Here is a 19,842-nt window from a genome sequence, read left to right on the forward strand (position 1 = left end):
GGAGGTCACCTTTCGAGGAGCGCAGATATCTTGGGAAGTTGCCACTCTGAAGAAGATTACAGAGGTAATGGGCGAGGGGCACAAGGCTGTGATGGGATTTCAAAACAAATATCAGAATTTAGAAACCCAAGACATTGTTTGACCAGGAGCCAATGTAGGTCAGTGAGCACATGGGTAATAGAGGAATGAGATTTGCTGCAAGTCCCACCTGCAGCCACTCAATACATGAAATGACTTCAGGGCAGTTCCCTGCAGACTCTTGGTGGGAAGCAAGACCCTGCCATCCGAAAAATTCAGGCCTATATCTCCTCTTTCAGAGGTGCTGTCTGCTTCTTAGGTGCCATCAATCAAACCATATACCACCACCCCCAAAAAGGTTTGCAGCCAATGAAAAGGTTGGCTCATAATAATATGTTGGTGGCACCAATTTTTAAATTTCTAATAACAAAACAATTACGATGGCTCACAAATGCACATAAAGCTGCAATTTTTGAGTATGTCAGGCGTCAAAACAACCAGTGATTTAAGTGATTACCATTTTGTCTACAAGTTGAGACGTTCGTTTACACTCTGATTGCCAAACAATTGCAAATAAATATTTGAACACCACAGGAAAGAATATCTCTGATTTAGCAGTTATTATTTCATGGGAATTTATTGTCTGACATAATTGTACCTATTGCATTCGTATTTAAAAAACGTAATTAGTTATTACCCTGGCTAGAGATTATGAGATAAATTGCCCAGCATTATAAATTATGAAATTAAGTTCAATAAATCTGCTCATTTTAGTTTTGTTCTTAAAAACTCAACAGGTTGACTAATGTCCTTCAGGGAAGGAACCTATCACCCTAATCTGGTCTGCAACTCTTACCTTAGTCATCATAGAAAATTACAGCACAGGAACAGGTCCTTCGGCCCTCCAAGCCTGCTCCGACCATTCTGCCCGACTGAACTAAAACCCCCTACCCTTCCGGGGACCATATCCCTCTATTCCCATCCTATCCATGTATTTGTCCAGACGCCCCTTAAAAAGAACATAATGGTTGATTATTAATTTCTTCTGAAGTGGTCCATCAAGCCATTCAGTTGTACAATCACTGGATGGAAGGAGGTTCCCCATTACAGGGTGAAAAGGATTATGAAAAAAATCTCGCCATATCTGTGTCCCACTTGAAAAAAATAAAAATATCTCCAAAGTCCACCTCTGAAATTATTTAAATATGTGTCATGCTTATTGCATACTTTGAAAAACTTTCTCATGAATCTTCATACCTGCTTCATTATGCACATACTTTTGTCTGGTTTGAGGGCAGTTTAATGTATAATGGAGGATTCTAACTGTATAATGGTTTCAGATATAGGGGGCAATTCTCCCCCAAAAAATCTAAGTGTTGAATTTGCGGGAAAACTGGAATAATTCACACTGTTTTTTCAGAGAAGAATCTCCCACATACCATGCAGTGCAGAGGCACCAGCATGAATATCAGTAGTATTCAGGAGTGGGGCCTATTCACGCTGGAGAGGGTGAAACCAGCGGGCCTCTGTGCCGAAGTGTCAGTCTCTCGTTTGTTGGCCAGTCGATTGAGGGCGGTCAGGTTGGGGAATGGCAGTTGACGGGTAAGAGTGCAATTCAGAGTGTGAGTCAGAGGATCTGAGTGTGAGTCAGAGGTCAGAGTGTGAGTCAGAGGGTCGGGGAGGAGTCAGAGGATCAGAGTGTGGGTCAGAGGGTTGAGGGGAGTCAGAGGGTTGGGGGGAGTCAGAGGGTCAGAGTGTGAGTCAGAGGGTCGGGGGGAGTCAGAGGGTCGGGGAGAGTCAGAGGATCAGAGTGTGAGTCAGAGGATCAGAGTGTGAGTCAGAGGATCAGAGTGTGAGTCAGAGGATCTGAGTGTGAGTCAGAGGTCAGAGTGTGAGTCAGAGGTCAGAGTGTGAGTCAGAGGGTCGGGGGGGAGTCAGAGGATCAGAGTGTGGGTCAGAGGGTCGGGGGGAGTCAGAGGGTTGGGGGGAGTCAGAGGGTCAGAGTGTGAGTCAGAGGATCAGAGTGTGAGTCAGAGGATCAGAGTGTGAGTTAGAGGATCAGAGTGTGAGTCAGAGGATCAGAGTGTGAGTCAGAGGATCAGAGTGTGAGTCAGAGGATCAGAGTGTGAGTCAGAGGATCAGAGTGTGGGTCAGAGGATCAGAGTGTGAGTCAGAGGATCAGAGTGTGAGTCAGAGGGTCGGGGGGAGTCAGAGGATCAGAGTGTGAGTCAGAGGGTCGGGGGGAGTCAGAGGATCAGAGTGTGAGTCAGAGGGTCGGGGGGAGTCAGAGGGTCAGAGTGTGAGTCAGAGGATCAGAGTGTGAGTCAGAGGGTCAGAGTGTGAGTCAGAGGATCAGAGTGTGAGTCAGAGGATCAGAGTGTGAGTCAGAGGATCAGAGTGTGGGTCAGAGGATCAGAGTGTGAGTCAGAGGATCAGAGTGTGAGTCAGAGGGTCAGAGTGTGAGTCAGAGGATCAGAGTGTGAGTCAGAGGATCAGAGTGTGAGTCAGAGGATCAGAGTGTGGGTCAGAGGATCAGAGTGTGGGTCAGAGGGTCAGAGTGTGGGTCAGAGGGTCAGAGTGTGAGTCAGAGGGTCAGAGTGTGAGTCAGAGGGTCAGAGTGTGAGTCAGAGGGTCAGAGTGTGAGTCAGAGGGTCAGAGTGTGAGTCAGAGGGTCGGGGGGAGTCAGAGGGCCAGAGTGTGAGTCAGAGGGTCGGGGGGAGTCAGAGGGTCGGGGGGAGTCAGAGGGCCAGAGTGTGAGTCAGAGGGTCGGGGGGAGTCAGAGGGTCGGGGGGGGGTCAGAGGATCAGAGTGTGGGTCAGAGGGTCGGGGGGAGTCAGAGGGTCGGGGGGAGTCAGAGGGTCGGGGGGAGTCAGAGGGTCGGGGGGAGTCAGAGGGTCGGGGGGAGTCAGAGGGTCGGGGGGAGTCAGAGGGTCGGGGGGAGTCAGAGGGTCGGGGGGAGTCAGAGGGTCGGGGGGAGTCAGAGGGTATGGGGGGAGTCAGAGGGTATGTGGGGAGTCAGAGGTTCGGGGGGAGTCAGATGTTCGGGGGGAGTCAGAGGGTCGGGGGGGAGTCAGAGGGTCGAGGGGAATCAGAAGGTCAGAGTGTGAGTCAGAGGGTCGGGGGAGAGTCAGAGGGTCGGGGGGGAGTCAGAGGGTCAGAGTGTGAGTCAGAGGGTCAGGGGGAGTCAGAAGGTCAGAGTGTGAGTCAGAGGGTCGGGGGGAGTCAGAGGGTCGGGGGGAGTCAGAGGGTATGGGGGGAGTCAGAGGGTATGGGGGGAGTCAGAGAGTCGGGGGGAGTCAGAGGGTCGGGGGGGAGTCAGAGGGTCGAGGGGAATCAGAAGGTCAGAGTGTGAGTCAGAGGGTCGGGGGGGAGTCAGAGGGTCGGGGGGGAGTCAGAGGGTCAGAGTGTGAGTCAGAGGGTCAGGGGGAGTCAGAAGGTCAGAGTGTGAGTCAGAGGGTCGGGGGGAGTCAGAGGGTTGAGGGGAGTCAGAAGGTCAGAGTGTGAGTCAGAGGGTCGGGGGGAGTCAGAGGGTCGAGGGGAGTCAGAAGGTCAGAGTGTGAGTCAGAGGGTCGGGGGGAGTCAGAGGGTCGAGGGGAGTCAGAAGGTCAGAGTGTGAGTCAGAGGGTCGGGGGGAGTCAGAGGGTCAGAGTGTGAGTCAGAGGGTCGGGGGGAGTCAGAGGGTCAGAGTGTGAGTCAGAGGGTCGGGGGGAGTCACAGTTTAAATTCAGTTTATCCAGGTTATGACAACATGATAGAACTTTGGGGAAAAAGAATAAGTGCTCCCAATTAGGCCCTGGGATCACAATTAAGAAAATAATATATTAATAAAGTTGCTACAGATCTCCTTGGTCTCAGACAACAGGCAAACACTACTACCTTTCTGTCAGTTCACAGGAATCAGCTCCATTTACTTTGCTATGATGAACGTGCTGGTAGCTGTGGACATTTCTGCTCTGGCTACTCTCTTTACTGTCATTTATATTTGAGGGAGCACTACTCTGATTGCCACAAGCTTGATAAAATGTTAGAAACACTGGCATAAGTATAATGCCATGAACAGCACCAAAAAATATGACTAGAAACATGATTTTAAAAAATGTTCTAAATACGTAACTTCCTGCAATAGACAACACTGCAATGCCTGTTATAGTTGAAAGAGCTCCTTGTAGAATGGGATAGCCAAGAGTGTACAGTGCATCAATAGCTCGTTCATTGGCACTTGTTTTATCACTTGAAACAAACATATATGAAATATGAGCTGTAAAGTCCACAGAAAATCCAATACAGATGACCAGATTAATCATCGATATAGAATCTAAACTGACATCCCAGAAAGCCATAAAACCAGCCACACCCACTAAAACTGACGCAATCGCAAATGTTACCCACAGAGAGCAGACTGGATTAGGTATTAAGAGTAAAGAAATGACTAACATGGCAGCAGCGGCCACAATTATATTCTGGACCGTAGTGGTCACTATTACAAGAAATTGATCAAAGTAGATGAAAGCCGGATGATACACAAGTAAAGGGATTCTACATTCCTTCGCCAAGTTTCTTAATTCAATCAACATGATTTTTTGATCATATGATTCACTGGCATTCACAATTTGAATGAAAAATCGTGATGCTCTAATGCTCATGTTATCTTCTGAAAGCTCAATATCTTGTTGAAATGTTGGGATAAACTTTAAAAATTTTGATACGTTTCCAATGAATGTATTTCTCTCCCTTATATCGAGTGACATATTTGCAGCATGGTCAATGTATACACGAAGCCAGGACTCTGATAGTTCACGATCTACATAGGAGTTATTTTCCAATCTGCCCAGACAGATTTCAATTTCATCCTGAACAGTGGAATTCCAATATTCCACAGGGTCAGTGACAGTAACCATGACTCGTGGTCCATATTCGGAGAAAAAATCACTCTCATCATCATAAAACTTAATCACATATGAATCATCAAAGGCCAGATTTCTGAGATCTATTCCTTCTTTGATGTGTAAACAGCCATAAATACTGCCAGTCAAATATCCAATATACAAGAGCACCACAATTGCCTTGGTCCATCGGTTTGTAAGGAAAGGACCATAATATTTCTTAAAGAAAAAATAAACTTTATGTTCTGATTCTGTCCCAGTTTCTTGATCGTAGCTCCCACCTACACAACATAGTCCATAGAGATTAGATTTTCCTGGTTTATGATCTTCTTCAACCTTTCTGAATGTCAGCCAATGTCTGTTACTGGCTTCTCTTCGCCCGTTCAATGCAAGAACAGCTCCAAAAAACGTAATGTTGTAAATGAAGCAGAACAGAACAGTTGTGCCTGTGTAAACACAAAATGACTGCACAGATGGAAAAGGTGTCATGGTACCAATGTAAAAGGCCAAAACATCAGTCAGAGTGGTGATTGTAATGGAAACAGCTGCTTCCGCATAAGTCTTTGCCAGGCGATCTTCGACTTTATCATGGACTTTTGTCTTTTGCCAGCTGGCGAGCATAATAAACATATCGTCTACACCAATACCTGCAGATCCAAGTGTAATGTATGATAAATCAGTCATTAACTTGGTAGTTTTTCAATATTTTTAGTGAACTGTTCTAGTAAGTTAATGAAAGAATATTTCTTTAAAGTAAAGTACTATCGTGACTTTCTTTTTGTGTTCATGGTATGTAGCCACATATACAATTTGTCAAACAGTTGTATACAGCACGAGTGGAGGTGCAACATTTGCTAACTGCAAGAGAAAAGCAGAAGACTGAGTCTACTTCCACACAATTAAATGTTGCAATAGATTTTTTGAGTTCTTTAAAAGTGCTACATCATACTTTTTCCAGTTAGTAACACAGGTGGATAAATAATCTAGCTATTAGTAAACAATTTTCACGGTTATTCCTGCAGAATTCAGTTAGGAATAAAATTATAATCTGTTGAAACAAAGAATTGCCTCAAGTGATTTAAAACAGGCAAAAATTGTCCCAATTTTTTTTAGTAATCTTTTATAGTGGAGAACTTTGATCCTTTTGTAGTTTTGCGAGGGAAATGCATTCATCTTCCTGCTTTTCATGTGGTCTGGGAGAGTAACCTAAATGAGAGATCTTTGCCTCTGTTCTGACTTGTTTATTGATATGTTTGTATCCGTATTTCTGAATAACTTAATAAGAGAACCAAATTCTTAAATAGCATGCTCTGGTGACACCTGAAGCTATGGGTGGAACTTTACGAGAATGATTCTAACTTTTCAGCTAGCGTGAAAATGGAAGAGTTCCTGATCCATTTTTTTGGGTGCGTTTTCATGCCCAATCTTATGGATTTAGACATTGAAAATATGGGCTAGACCATTTCTAGCTGCTGCAGGCAGTGGGCTGGGCTTAATTCGCCAGCCAGCCTGCAGGGAGAGCTATTGCACATGCGCAGACCTCTGTGCCTGCACATGCACAATAGTAACTGTAGAGGGAGCTATTGTGCATGTGCAGACCTCTGATTCTTCACATGCGCAATTTCAATAGCAGGGGTCTGACAGACAGACAGACAGAGAGCTGTCAGGCCCCTGCTGTTGCAGGCAGCCTCACAAACTCCGCCCCCCCCCTACCCAACATATAAAGTTAAAGTTTATTTATTAGTCACAAGTCAGCTTACATTAACACTGCAATGAAGTTCTGTGAAAATCCCATAGTTGCCACACTCTGGCGTCTGTTCAGGTACACTGAAGGAGAATTTAGCATAACCAATCCACCTAACCAGCACGTCTTTCACACTGTGGGAGGAAAGCAGGGTGCCCGGAGGAAACCCATGCTGACACAGGGAGAATGTGCAAACTCCACACAGACAGTGACCCAAACCTGAACTGAATCTAGGTCCCTGGCACTGTGAGGCAGCAGTGCTAATCACTGTGCCACCCTGCCCCCACATTTGCAGCCGATTTGCAGCCAATCATGAGCTCCACACCGCACAAACATGTAGCCCCCATCACCCAGACTGATCATGCCCCTCTCCCCCTTGAACCGATCGCAATGCTGAGTGTGCAATGGCCACCCATCCCACCCCACCCCAGTCCGATCACAGGCAGCGGCCTCCTCTCCCACTGTGATCAGGCCATCCCTTCAGGCCTTGTACCTTCAGGTCCTGCCTCTATAAGCCCCGCCATTTCAGGCTCCACCCCCATAGCCCCACACAGGCTCCACCTCGATAGGCCCCCCCCCTAAATGCCCCACTCCCTGGCACTACCCAGTGGGCACTTGCCACCCCTTTGGGCCCCACCCACTTTAGGCCACCCCCATAAGCTCCTTCCCATAGGCCCCACCCCATATGCCCATCCCCAATATACCCCACCCCCTTAGGCCCAGTGGGCAGTGCCAAGGTGCCCAGTGGGAATTACCAGTGTGCCAGGCTGGCACTGCCAAGATGCCAGGGTGACACTGCCCAAGGGGCATCCCCCGGTGGGGCTTCAATGGCCTCCAGTTCCACCGGCGAGGCCAACACGTCTGTTCCCCTTTCATGGGGAGCAGGTGTTTTCCTCTTCAGACAGAACCTCTCCCAGCAAGGCCATAAAGGCACACAAGCCCGGGCGATTCAGCGCCGGGCTCGCTAAACAGATGCAAATTAAAATTATAATAAATTTGAATAAATTATTCATTTCCGGTGAGATACTGACCTCGATGAAAATCCAGCTCTTGTAAGATGGCGAGAGCCGGGTAATCGGGCATGATCCTGATTTCTCGGCTCTCACACGATTTTACCAAGCTGGTAAAATCCCGGCCTATATATCTGACAGTGAAGGGAAAGCATTGAGCTGAACTGTCATTAGTTGATATTTCAATTTTTTTACCTACTTTCTAAAAATTATACACTAAGGAAAAGTAACTCTTTGCTCGGCCTTTTGGCTAAGATCAAGTGTAGTTATGCGGATGCTGCACTTGGTTGAGGTCATTAGGTTACATTGAAGCTTCATATGTTTCATATGAAGCAATTTTTACAAGCGATGTCTCGGCCTTTTGGCTAAGATGCAAATGAGCTCAAGTCTTGGAGGAGGAATTGCTTTCCCTCCTCCAATCAGCTTGGCTCATGTAGATCAGGTCCAGGACAGGGTAAATGGTCGCTTGCCCTGTCTTGTCAGCCTGGATCGGAAATGTCTCAACTTGTTGAGACTCTGAATTGGACTTGATTTGATTGAATTGGAAAAGTATAAATAAAAATTTTTTTTAAAAACTCTTTGTTAACTGAATGCTTCTTTGCAAATTAATGGCAAGTCTCAATAGATGACATTATTGTCTATCAAATTTAATCAAAGTAGAAGAAAACAGCAACTATTTATGCAAAATTATTCTCAAAGCACATTTTCTATCCGAGCAAATAATCAATAAATATACTTGATGCTTTCACTATTTACTTATCAACACTGTATATGAGGAAACTCCTTATAAGGGAATTAATACAAACATATTTTCTCAATTTATGCAGTTCATATTTTTGAAATGGTTTATACATTGAACAAAATATAAACCTATATCTGCCAATCCCTCTCCATCCAATTGCCTCTTGAACCAGTTTAGATTGAATGTTTAAGCAGCCTCCTCTGGCAACTTACTCCACATCTCTTTAATATTTTGAATGGCAAATCTGTGTTTGGATTACCATAGGATCCCGATGGTGCAGAAGGAGATCATTCGGCCCATTGAGTCTGCACTAACTCTCTGAAACAGCATCTTACTCAGGCCTTCCCCCACAGCCTATTCCAGTAACCCCAGCCATTTACCATGGCTGATCCATCTAACTTACACATCTTTCAACTGTGGGAGGAAAGCGAAGCACCCGGAGGAAATCCACACAGATGCAGGGAAAATGTGCAAACTCCACACAGACAGTAACCCAAGGCCAGAATCAAACCCGGGTCCCTGGCACTGTGATGTAGCAGTGCTAAGCACTGTGTCACCATGTCTTCTAATGTCCCTAACCTCTAATTTGTGAATCGTGGGATTTGAAGCCTTCACCATGGTAACAAGTAAATCTGGTTAATTTTGGCAATTCTCTTCATAAAAGGCCGGTGGATCTGTAAATTAGGGCACCATGCCATTGACAGCCTGCCCACTGTCTGCAGCCAACACCCCCTGCCCCCGCCACCCACCCCCTCCCCGTACCCCCGCAATTTTTACAAGCTTTTATTATATATATTACCCATGTGATGTAGTTGATGGTTTTGGGTTGCCTATTAGCAAAAAATAAAAAATAGTGACTAAGCCTGGACATTGTGTACTATATCCCTTCACTTTCACTTAACCACTTACTCCAATTCAAGTTTGTGGGGAATCGAAGCCTATTCTGACAGACACTGGGCATTAAGCAGGGTACATCCAGGATGGGATGCCAGTCCATCACAGGGCACAGAATCAGACACATTGAGGGGAAATTTACCATGGCCAATCCACCTAACGTGCATGTCTTTGGACTGTTGAAGGAAACCGGAGCACCCGGTATAAACCCACTCAGATACAGGGAGAAAGTGCAAACTCCACACATACTAACACACAAGCCAGAATTGACCCTGGGTCCCTGGAGCTGTGAAGCAGCAACACTGTGGCACCTTGCGTAGTAGATTTGAATTATAAAAGATATGCTAAATCACATACATATAGCTGTGTTTTATTTATATCTACATATAATTAGCCATTTCAACTACATGTGGAAATTATATGAAGTTCTAGCTCAGCATTTATGATGCTTCGGTGTAGGGTAGGTTTTAGTCACAAGCGTCTATAATGGCCAGAATGCTGCCAGATTACAATGCACTACCAATTCACTGCCAAAAATATCGCTAGGACTTGCAGACCAAAATCTATATATAAGCCTGTCTGACAAACAAATGATATTCTAAAAATTGTTGATGAAATACTGACCTAGAATCAAAAATGGCGCATTGGCAGTGTTGATGGCAAATGACATCCCACAGTACAGCAGCAATCCAAACCCAGTAAGCACAGCTAATCCAGCTGATATAACTCCCAGGGCAGCAACCCAGAACTTATTCCTCACACAGTCAAGCCTGAAAATAAATGACATACCTTCTATAAAATAACATTTTGTGTGAAATATTTATTGTATAAAAGTATGCTACAAGTTCCAGGGAAATTAACTTTACCTCACACAAGACAAGATGGAAAAGGATATTGAAAGCAAATATGTTACAGAAAAAAGAGGAATAATTCTTTTGGAATTTTTTTCAAATTCTTCTTGCCTTGAGACAGAAGTAAAATGTGAAACCTGCAATCAGTGAAAATAAATGTTATTTACAGATTATCATCAAGTAACAAAATGTTTCTGAATGTACAATAGCAAATGAGAAGACCTCCTCCTTGTCTCATTCATATAATCTTACTGTACAAAAGGAGGCCATTCAGTATATTCAATGACTTGAATCCAATATTATGTTTGATATGTAAAAGTATTTGTATACAATATAGTATCATGTATGATCTACCTGTCAATTAATTATTTTTCAACAATTCTGTATCGTTTCTTTTTACCATGTTAAATATTTTACATAGAACTTACAGGACAGAAAGAGGGCAATTGGTCTGAGTTGGTGTTAATGCTCCACATGAAACTCCTCACATCCTTTTGCATCCAACTCTCCCTACGTATCCTGCCATTCCTTTCTCCTTTATTTCCTTATCTAGTTTTCCCTTGAAGGCATCTGTGCTATTTGCCTCAACTCTTCCATGTGATCGCAAGTTTCCCACTATTTGCAGGCCTTGGGCAAAAAAAAGTTTCTTTTGAGTTCACTATTGGATTTATTAGTGACTATCTTATATTTAAAATAATCACAAAGTCATTACAATGCAGAGTTAGGCATAGTTCTCTGAAAGAGCATTCTACCTAGGCCAACTCCACTGCCTTATCTCTGTCGCTTTGCACATTCTTTCTTTTCTGATAGCATTCCAATTCCTGATACATCGATTGAACCGACCTCCACCACCCTCTCAGGATGTTCGCTCCAGGCTCTGGGTGAAATTTTTTTTGCTGACATCACATTTACTCCTTTTGCCAATTATTTTGAATCTGTGCCCTCTAAGTTCTTGATGATCTCGAGAGGGACCAGTTTCTATTTACCCTGTTAACACTCCTTCGGGTATTGAGAACAAATTCTGAAGGGCACTAGGATCAGTTCTGGGGCAGATGGGACTTGTTACAAATGCTCCCGATGTGGTCTCCTCTACACTGGGGAGACCAAACGCAGACTAGTGATTGCTTTGCAGAACACTTTTGCTCTGTCTGTAAGCATGACCCCCAACCTTCCGGTCACTTGTCATTCCAACTTAGCATCTTGCTCTCATGCCCACATGTCTGTCCTTGGCCTGCTGCAATGCTCCAGTGAAGCCCAATGCAAACTGGAGGAACATAAGAACATGAAAACTAAGAGCAGGAGTAAGCCATCTGGCCCCTCGAGCCTGCTCCGCCATTCAATAAGGCCATGGTTGATCTTTTCGTGGACTCAACTCCACTTACCTGCCTGCTCACCATAACCCTTAATTCCTTTACTGTTCAAAAATTCATCTATCTTTGCCTTAAAAACATTCAATGAGGTAGCTTCAACTGCTTCACTGGGCAGGGAATTCAATAGATTCACAACCCTTTGGGTGAAGAAGTTCTTCCTCAACTCAGTCCTAAATCTGCTTCCCCTTATTGTGAGACTATGCCCCTAGTTCTAGTTTCACCTGTCAGTGGAAACAACCTCCCTGCTTCTATCTTATCTATTCCCTAAATAACCTTATTTGTTTCTGTAAGATCCCCCCTCATTCTTCTGAATTCCAATAAGTATAGTCCCAGTCTACTCAGTCTCTCCTCATAAGTCAACCCTCTCAACTCTGCACCCCCTCCAGTACCAGTATATCCTTTCTCAAGTAAGGAGACCAAAACTGTATATACCTCATCTTCTGATTACAACCTTCTAGATTCAACATTAAAAAAATGTAAAGTATATTTATTAGTCACAAGTAAGGCTTAAATTAACACAGCAATTAAGTTACTGTAAAATTCCCCTAGTCGCCACACTCCGGCATCTGTTCGGGTCAATGCACCTAACTAGCATGTCTTTCAGACTGTGAGAGGAAACCGGAGCACCCGGAGGAAACCCACACAGACACGGGGAGAATGTGCAGACTCTGCACAGACAGTGACCCAAGCCAGAAATCGAACCTGGGTCCCTGGCGCTGTGAGACAGCAGTGCTAACCACTGTGCCACCGTGCAGCAGCTTTAGACTATGAACATTCCCCTCCATCTTGGCCCCCTTTTCATTTTTTGTTTTCTTGGTTTGTCCTAATACAAATATATCTAACCCCACAGGGCCAGCTGTCTTGTTTTGCTTTCACTGAGCACTGACCTTTGTACTTCTATTAACACATTCTGCTATTTTATGCTACTATCAGCATTTCTTTAGTCCTTAATGCTGCCACTGACATCTCCTTTGTCTTGTGTCCATGACATCTTTGTCTATCTCTCCTTAGCTCTGACCTATCCCTGACCTTCTACTCTACCCCATCTCCTCCAGCCCCCTCACCAATTAAACAATCCATTACATTTCTACCACTCTTCAGTTCTGAAGAAGAGTCATATGGATTTGAAACAGTTTTTGCTCTCCACAGATGCTGCCAGACCTGCTGAGTTTATCCAGAATTTTCTAAGCTTATTAACAAGCCAATTGAGCAAAATATTACGCTGCCCACACATAACAGGGCTGGCATGGGCAGGGAGACAAGACTCAGAGTGCAGGCTTTTACCATTTGAGGTGAAAATGCAGGAGGAAGGAGCAGTAATCCTTTGGGGGTGGCCCTGTGTGCATCAGAGGCAACCCGCATGATGATACACCACATTGTGCCTTCCTAACTGGCCTCCAAAACCCACAACCTTCCCACCCAAAAATTCTGGACTTAGCTGAGTCGGGTCTGCCAGGATCCATTTCTCCCTTTGTTATGGGACTGCTTGGTTGGTTCACAACCAACTTTTGTAATTGGGAGTTGGGCAAATACCCTTCTTACCATTGTGTGCAAATAGACTTAGATCACCTATGTAACAGTTACCCTCACCTCAATAGTACAATATATGAAGGACTTTGAGGTATCCCTCAAAGACATAAGGCACAATATGTTTTATAAAGGTATTATAAAATGGCACAATATTTTACCCTATCAATAGGAATTTGCAAAAACAACTGAAATAAGGACCAATCTCTGATAAATGTGACCTACTTGGCTCTCAGCATACTGAAACAGGAATAAGCCATTCAGCCCCTCACACTGTTCTGCCTTTCAATTAGATCATGGCTAATCTGTGCCTCAATCCCACTTATCCACCTTTGCTCCACATTTTTTGATACTCTTACTTAACAACGATCTATGGATTCCAATCTTGAAAACTTTACAACTCAGCATCCAAACCTTTGCAAGGAGAGAGTTCCAGATTCCATATGTTCAGATTTCTATTCCCCTTGCATGAGGATCATCGAAGAAGTTGGAAAGATTATGTCAGATACATCAATAGCAATATCATAGGTTTCTTGCATCTTATCATATTACAATCCTGTTTCAGCATATAACATGATGTGGAGATGCCGGTGTTGGACTGGGGTAAACACGGTAAGAAGTTTAACAACACCAGGTTAAAGTCGAACAGGTTTATTTGGTAGCAAAAGCCACAAAAGTGTGGCTTTTGCTACCAAATAAACCTGTTCGACTTTAACCTGGTGTTGTTAAACTTCTTACTCAGCATATCACAGCCAACTATGCCTCACTGAAAACCTAATAACAAGTTAACTTTAGTCTGATTGAACACAACTCATTAACCATTAAAGATAAATTTTAAAAGTGCCTTACTTAATGCAAATATTCTGTATACTAAAAACAAGGCTTTACACATTTATAAAGGCACATCTGGTTATCAAAAACAATTTTTAAAAGCTTAATAAAGTATAACAATTTCAAGTTAGTGAAGCAACAGTATAAAATCTGTGGATATTTATTATTTTTACACAACTTTGCATTATTTCTCAGTGAAATGTGATAAAGTTGTGAAATTTTTTGCAATGTAACTTTTCAAAAGAAGTCTATGAGTAGAGAAACTTTTCAGGCACCTCACAGGAACACAAATTCCCAAATATTTCAATTTTATATTTACGAAGAAAGTCAATGATTTAAAAAATGTGACAGATAGAACTTTTCTGATCATGGCAAGTTATGTTGGGGGAAGAGAGGGAATTCTCCAAAACAGTTAATCTGCTTATTTTAAATCCTTACCTCAACGTGTGTTGAATCTGCAAGATCTGTTGGGAATTCACTAAGAAACTTTTCAATCCAAAGTAAACTGAGTCTCTTGTTTTTTGCATCATCTTCTTTCAATTGGTAATGCATCCTAAAAGCTTGAGCCTTTTTGATAACAGTTCCAATTTTATTTAATTCGACCCCACCCACTGTATTAGCAACAAAAGCATTATTTGATATTGGGTAAGAAATAGTTGTGTTCTCAACCAGATAAGGATCATAATTTAACAAATCTAAGAGTGCATTTGAGAAGCAAGTGGCTCCTGTTTTTGCACATAGATTAGAATAATTGTAGGCAGTGCCATTGTCATAAAGTTGAATTTCTTTGATTTTTTTATCAACTAACAGGATCTCTTCGAATGCTGCTTTTGTAAGGATGTTGCCACCTTTTGAAACAGCAATGAAAGAAGCAAATGCCCCCTCTGCATAAAGCCTCTGTCTGGAGAAGAATTGAGAATCATTGGTTGGAAAATGTTCTTTAATGAACTCTCTCTCTGCTTTTGCTGGTCCATTAATAGGTGTGAACTGATACTCTATGTTGTTGTTTTCACTTTCAGCAAAGAAAAAAAAACCTGCCCCTAGTCCTCCAGAAACAACCAGAGGAACCAGCAAGAACCACCAGGGATTTTGCCCAACATAAGTTCCCAGTTTCCTGAATGCTGCGCAGAGAGGTTTTTCAATACAGTCCGTCTGACACCAAGCCATGATAAAAATAGAACTGAAGCTTTGATTCCAAGATTTTCAATTCAACAAACTCAATATTCTGAAAGACAAAAAAAAACAAAGATTAAAAACTGTTTTTCCTAACATGGATTATGTCATGTAATGCATTGTATAGATTGACTGATTCTAATTAAAACATTTGGACTGAGAGATTACCCATCATTCTGGTAACCCATGACTCGGTTCAATTCAGTACTATGAAGTGGGGACTGATAAAATTTGGGCATCTAGGTATATCAGCATAACTGGCATTTATATAGCACCATTAATGTAGGAAATCCTCTTCGGGGGCGTCACAGGAGAGTCACATGTCGACATTTAACACTGAGCCACATTAGACCAAACCTTGGTCAAAGAGGCAGGTTCAAAGGTGCATCTTAAAGGAGGAGAGAGGTATAAATCTCGATCCTGAATATAATCAAAAACTGATCATCCGCATCGATCTGAAGTAGAGAATTCCAAAAATGAACAGTCCTCTGAATTACAAAATTTCTCCTCATCTCAGTCCTAAGTAGCCACCATGAGAATAAGACCCATGGTTCGAAACTGGCGAGAAGTACCAGTCTCTCAGCATCTAGACTGTCAAATCTGCTAAGAATTTTATATTTTGATGAGATTACCAAGCATTCTTTAAACACCGAAGAATATATACCCATTCTATTCAATCTCTTAAGACACTCTCTTCATCCCCGGAATCAGTCCAAAACACAAGAACACAAGAAATAGAAACAAGAGTAGGTCACCGGGCTCTTCAAGCCTGCTGCACCATTCAGTGCGATCATGGCTGATCTATGCGGGCCTCAGTTCCTTTTCCATGCCATTTCCCCATAGCCCTCTATTCCTTGCTCTATCAAATATTTATCAACCTCCACTTTAAATACTTCTCATGATTCACCCTCCACTACCCTTTGAGGCAGAAAATTCCAGAGATTCACCACCCTCTGTGAGAGGAAATTTCTACACACCTCAGTTATAAATGACCGGCCCTTTATCTTGTAGCTATGTCCTCTTGCTTGAGAGTCTCCCACTAGTGAAAACATCTCACTATCTACCCTGTCAAGCCCCCTCGGGGTCCTATATGTTTGAATAAGGTCCAGTGAACCTTTGATACGCTCCTTCTAAGGCAAATACATTTTTCCTTGGGAAAGGAGATCAAAAGTGTGCAGAGTGCTCTGAGTGTAATCTCACCAAAGCATTATACAATCACAGCAAGACTTTCTCGCTATGATACTCCACCACCCTTGTAATAAAAACTAACATTCCATTTGGCTTGCTAATTTATTTCTTATTACTTGCAGCTTGCTTTCCCAACTAGCTTTATGCTGTCAGCAAATTTGGATATATTACAATTAGTCCTTCATTCAATCAAGGGAGCAAATTCAGAAGGCTAACACCTAGCAGCTGAAGGCATGGCTGCCAATCGTGGATCGCTTACAATTACATATATGCAAGAGGCCAGAATTTAAGAAGCACAGAAAGGACAGTTGCATGGCTGGAGGAAGTAACAGAGACAGGGAGTGTCATTACCATGGAGGAATTTGGAAGGATGAGAATCTTAAAGTCAAGGAGTGGCTGGACTGGGGCTAATGAAAATTAGGAAGCACAGGATTGATAGATAAACAGAACTTCAGATGAGTTAGAATTAGGGCAGAGTTTTGGATAAGTTCAAGGTTATGAAGGATGGAAGATAGAAGGCTGACCAGGAGACTACTGGAATAGTCAAGGTTTGTAAATGCATGGATGAGGTTTCCAAAAGCAGATCAGCTGAAGCAGCGGCAAAAACAGGCGGTGTTGGAGTTTTACAACACAGAAAGAGGCCATTCAGCCCATCGTATCTGCACCGACCATAAAGCACCTATCTATTCTCATCCCATTTTCCAGCACTTGGTCCGTAACCTTGTATTTGCTATGGCATTTCAAGTGCCCATCTAAATGCTTCTTAAACGTTGTGAGGATTTCCACCTCTACCCCCACTTCATGCAGTGAGCTGCAGATTCCCACCATCCTCTCGGTCAAAAGGTTTTTCCTCAAATCCCCTCTAAATCATCTGCCCCTTATTTTAAATTAATGCCCCCTGGTAATTTACCCCTCTACTAAGAGGAAAGGTTTCTTCCGATCTTCCCTATCTACATCCCTCAGAATTTTGTACACCTCAATCAGGTCCCCCCTTCAGCCTTCCCTGCTCTAAGGAAAACAACCCCAGCCTCGCCAGCCTCTCTTTATAGCTAAAATGGTCCAGCCCAGGAAATATCCTGGTGAATCTCCTCTGCACCCTATCTAGTGAAATCATATCCTTCCTAAAGTGTGGCGACCAGAGCTGCACACAGTGCTCTAACTGTGACCTAACAAGTGCATTATACAGTTCCATCATAACCTCCCTGCTCTTAAATTCTATGCCTCGGCTAATAAAGGCAGATAGCCCATATGCCTACTTTAACCACCTTATCTACCTGTCCTGTTGCTTTCAGGGATCTCTCGACATGCACCCCAAGGTCCCTCTCATCCTCTGCACTTCCTACCATCCTACTGTTCATGGATATTCCCTTGCCTTGTTAATTCTCCCAAAATGCATCACCTCATACTTTTTAGGGGTTAAATTCCATTTATCATTTTTCTTCCCATCTGACCAGCCCACCCTGTGATCTAAGGCTCCTCTTCATTATTTACCACACCACCAATTTTTGTGTCATCTACAAACTTGCTGATGGTACCTCCCACATTCAGGTCTAGATCATTAATGTACACGACAAACAGCATTGATCCCTGCTGTACACGACTGGGCACAGGCTTCCAGTCACAAAAACAACCTTCACCATCACCCTCTACCTCCTGCTACTAAGCCAATTTTGGATCCAATTTGCCAAATTTCTCTGGATCCCATGGGCTCTTACCTTCTTGATCAGTCTCCCATGCGGGCCTTGTCAAAAGCCTTGCTGAAGTCTATGCAGACTACATCAATTGCACTCCCCTCATTTGCACAACTAATCACCTCCTTGAAAAACTCAATCAAATTTGTTAGACATGATTGTTAGGAATGGGTTAACAGACCTTCCAATTAGCCCTAATTTGATGTCAATTGTTCAATAAAGGTCACTGATATATAAAGGGGCTACAGGTAGGGGATTCGGGTAAAATACCCATTGAGTGTCACATTGACAATAAATCCCTCTGGGAAAATGCGCACTCCAGAAAAAATGTAAATGAGAAAAGGTTGAGGATCGACACAGCCAGCTTAAAGCAAATGCTGGACAAAGGGGAAATATCAAAAATTAAATGGGTCGATAGTAGCTATCAATTATCCAATTGTTTTACTAAGAGAGGGGCAAGTTGAAAGAAACTTTTGGACATTATTAAGGAAGGGCATATCTTTCTGTGAATGTATGTTTTTTTAAAAAAAGAGAAATAGAGTGTGTTTTGTGTTTTCTGTGGAAACAATATTCATCAAAATATTTTTTTTCTCCAAGAGGAGACTGTTAGGAATGGGTTAACAGGCCGTTCAGTTAAGTCCTAATTTGATGTCAATTGTTCAGTTGAAGTCACTGATACATAAAGGGGCTACAGGTGGCACTGGGTGTTGGTGGAGAATTGTATGTGTGTTGGATCAAAGAAATAAAGGTAGTTTATGAAGAAGCAGAACTCGTGTCTCCTTTACTGAACTGCAACCAGGAGACTCAAACAATGATCTCCCTCTGATTAAGTCATGCTGACTATACTTGATTAATCCTTGCCACTCCAAGGGGAGATTAATTCTGGCCCTCAGAACTTTTTCCAATAATTTCCTTACCACTGAAGTTAGGCTCACTGGCCTTTAATTACCTTGCTTTTCCCTACTTCCCTTCTTGAATAATGGTATCACATTAGCTGTCCCCCAGTCCTCTGGCACCTCTCCTGATTATCTCTTTAACCTGTGTTTAATGCTCCCTCCACCCACATTGTCTGTACCTTTAAGACCTGGCTGGCTGTAGGGATTCGCATTCTAATCAGTATTCTGCAACTTGATTTTGTGTCTGTTTGCACTGTTTGAGAGCACATTTCCACTCCATCTGACAAAGGAGCAGCGCTCCGAAAGCTTATGGTATTTACTACCAAATAAACCTGTTGGACTTTAACCTGGTGTTGTGAGACTTCTTACTGTGACCTCTCCTGTGGCCAGAGAGGATTTTAAAATTAGCGAGAGACCCCTGCAATCTCCTCTGTTGCCTCACACCGTAGCCTAGGATACATCTCATCTGGGCCTGGGGATTTGTCCACTTTTAAGCCCACTTAAACTGCTAACACCTCCTCCCTCTCAATGCTAATCTTTTCAATTATATCACTGTCCCCTGATTTCTATACCTACATTTTCCTTCTCCATAGTGAACATTTAATACCTTGCCTACCTGTTTCAGTTCCACACACAGATTGCCATGTCTGCCTGGTCACCCTCTTGCCCTCAATATCCCTATAAAACACCTTGGCATTTTCCTTTATTTTGCCCACCAGTGTTTTTCGCGTGCCCCTCCTTCACTCTCCTAATTTAATTTTTAAGTACCCACCCAGCACATTCTATATACCACTAAGGCATCACTGTTTTGACTCCCTTGTAACTATCATAAGCCTCGTTTTTTCCTTATCCAATCTGTATATCCCTTGACATTTTTTTTATTCAATTGTGGGACATGAGTGTCACTGGCTGGCCAGCATTTATTGCCCATCTGTAGTTACATCCAGGGTTCTCTGGACTTTTTGGTCCCACCCTATACCTTTGCAGCAACATGTTGGCATTGTACTCTATTTCCTTTTTGAAT

At 43.2% G+C, this 19,842-nt stretch overlaps 1 protein-coding gene across 1 annotated transcript; it reads right to left on the reverse strand.

The window, feature by feature from the left end:
• Positions 1–3,890: 3,890 nt before the first annotated feature.
• LOC144503200 (patched domain-containing protein 3-like) lies at positions 3,891–15,037 on the reverse strand. Its single transcript, XM_078227686.1, has 4 exons — positions 14,309–15,037; positions 10,158–10,279; positions 9,916–10,061; positions 3,891–5,548 (listed from the first exon to the last, which is right to left on the reverse strand). Exons 1-4 carry the CDS (start codon positions 15,035–15,037, stop codon positions 3,891–3,893), a joined length of 2,655 nt encoding a protein of 884 aa, XP_078083812.1.
• Positions 15,038–19,842: the final 4,805 nt, after the last annotated feature.

Source organism: Mustelus asterias, chromosome 2 (genome assembly GCF_964213995.1).
Source record: "Mustelus asterias chromosome 2, sMusAst1.hap1.1, whole genome shotgun sequence".
NCBI lineage: Eukaryota > Metazoa > Chordata > Chondrichthyes > Carcharhiniformes > Triakidae > Mustelus > Mustelus asterias.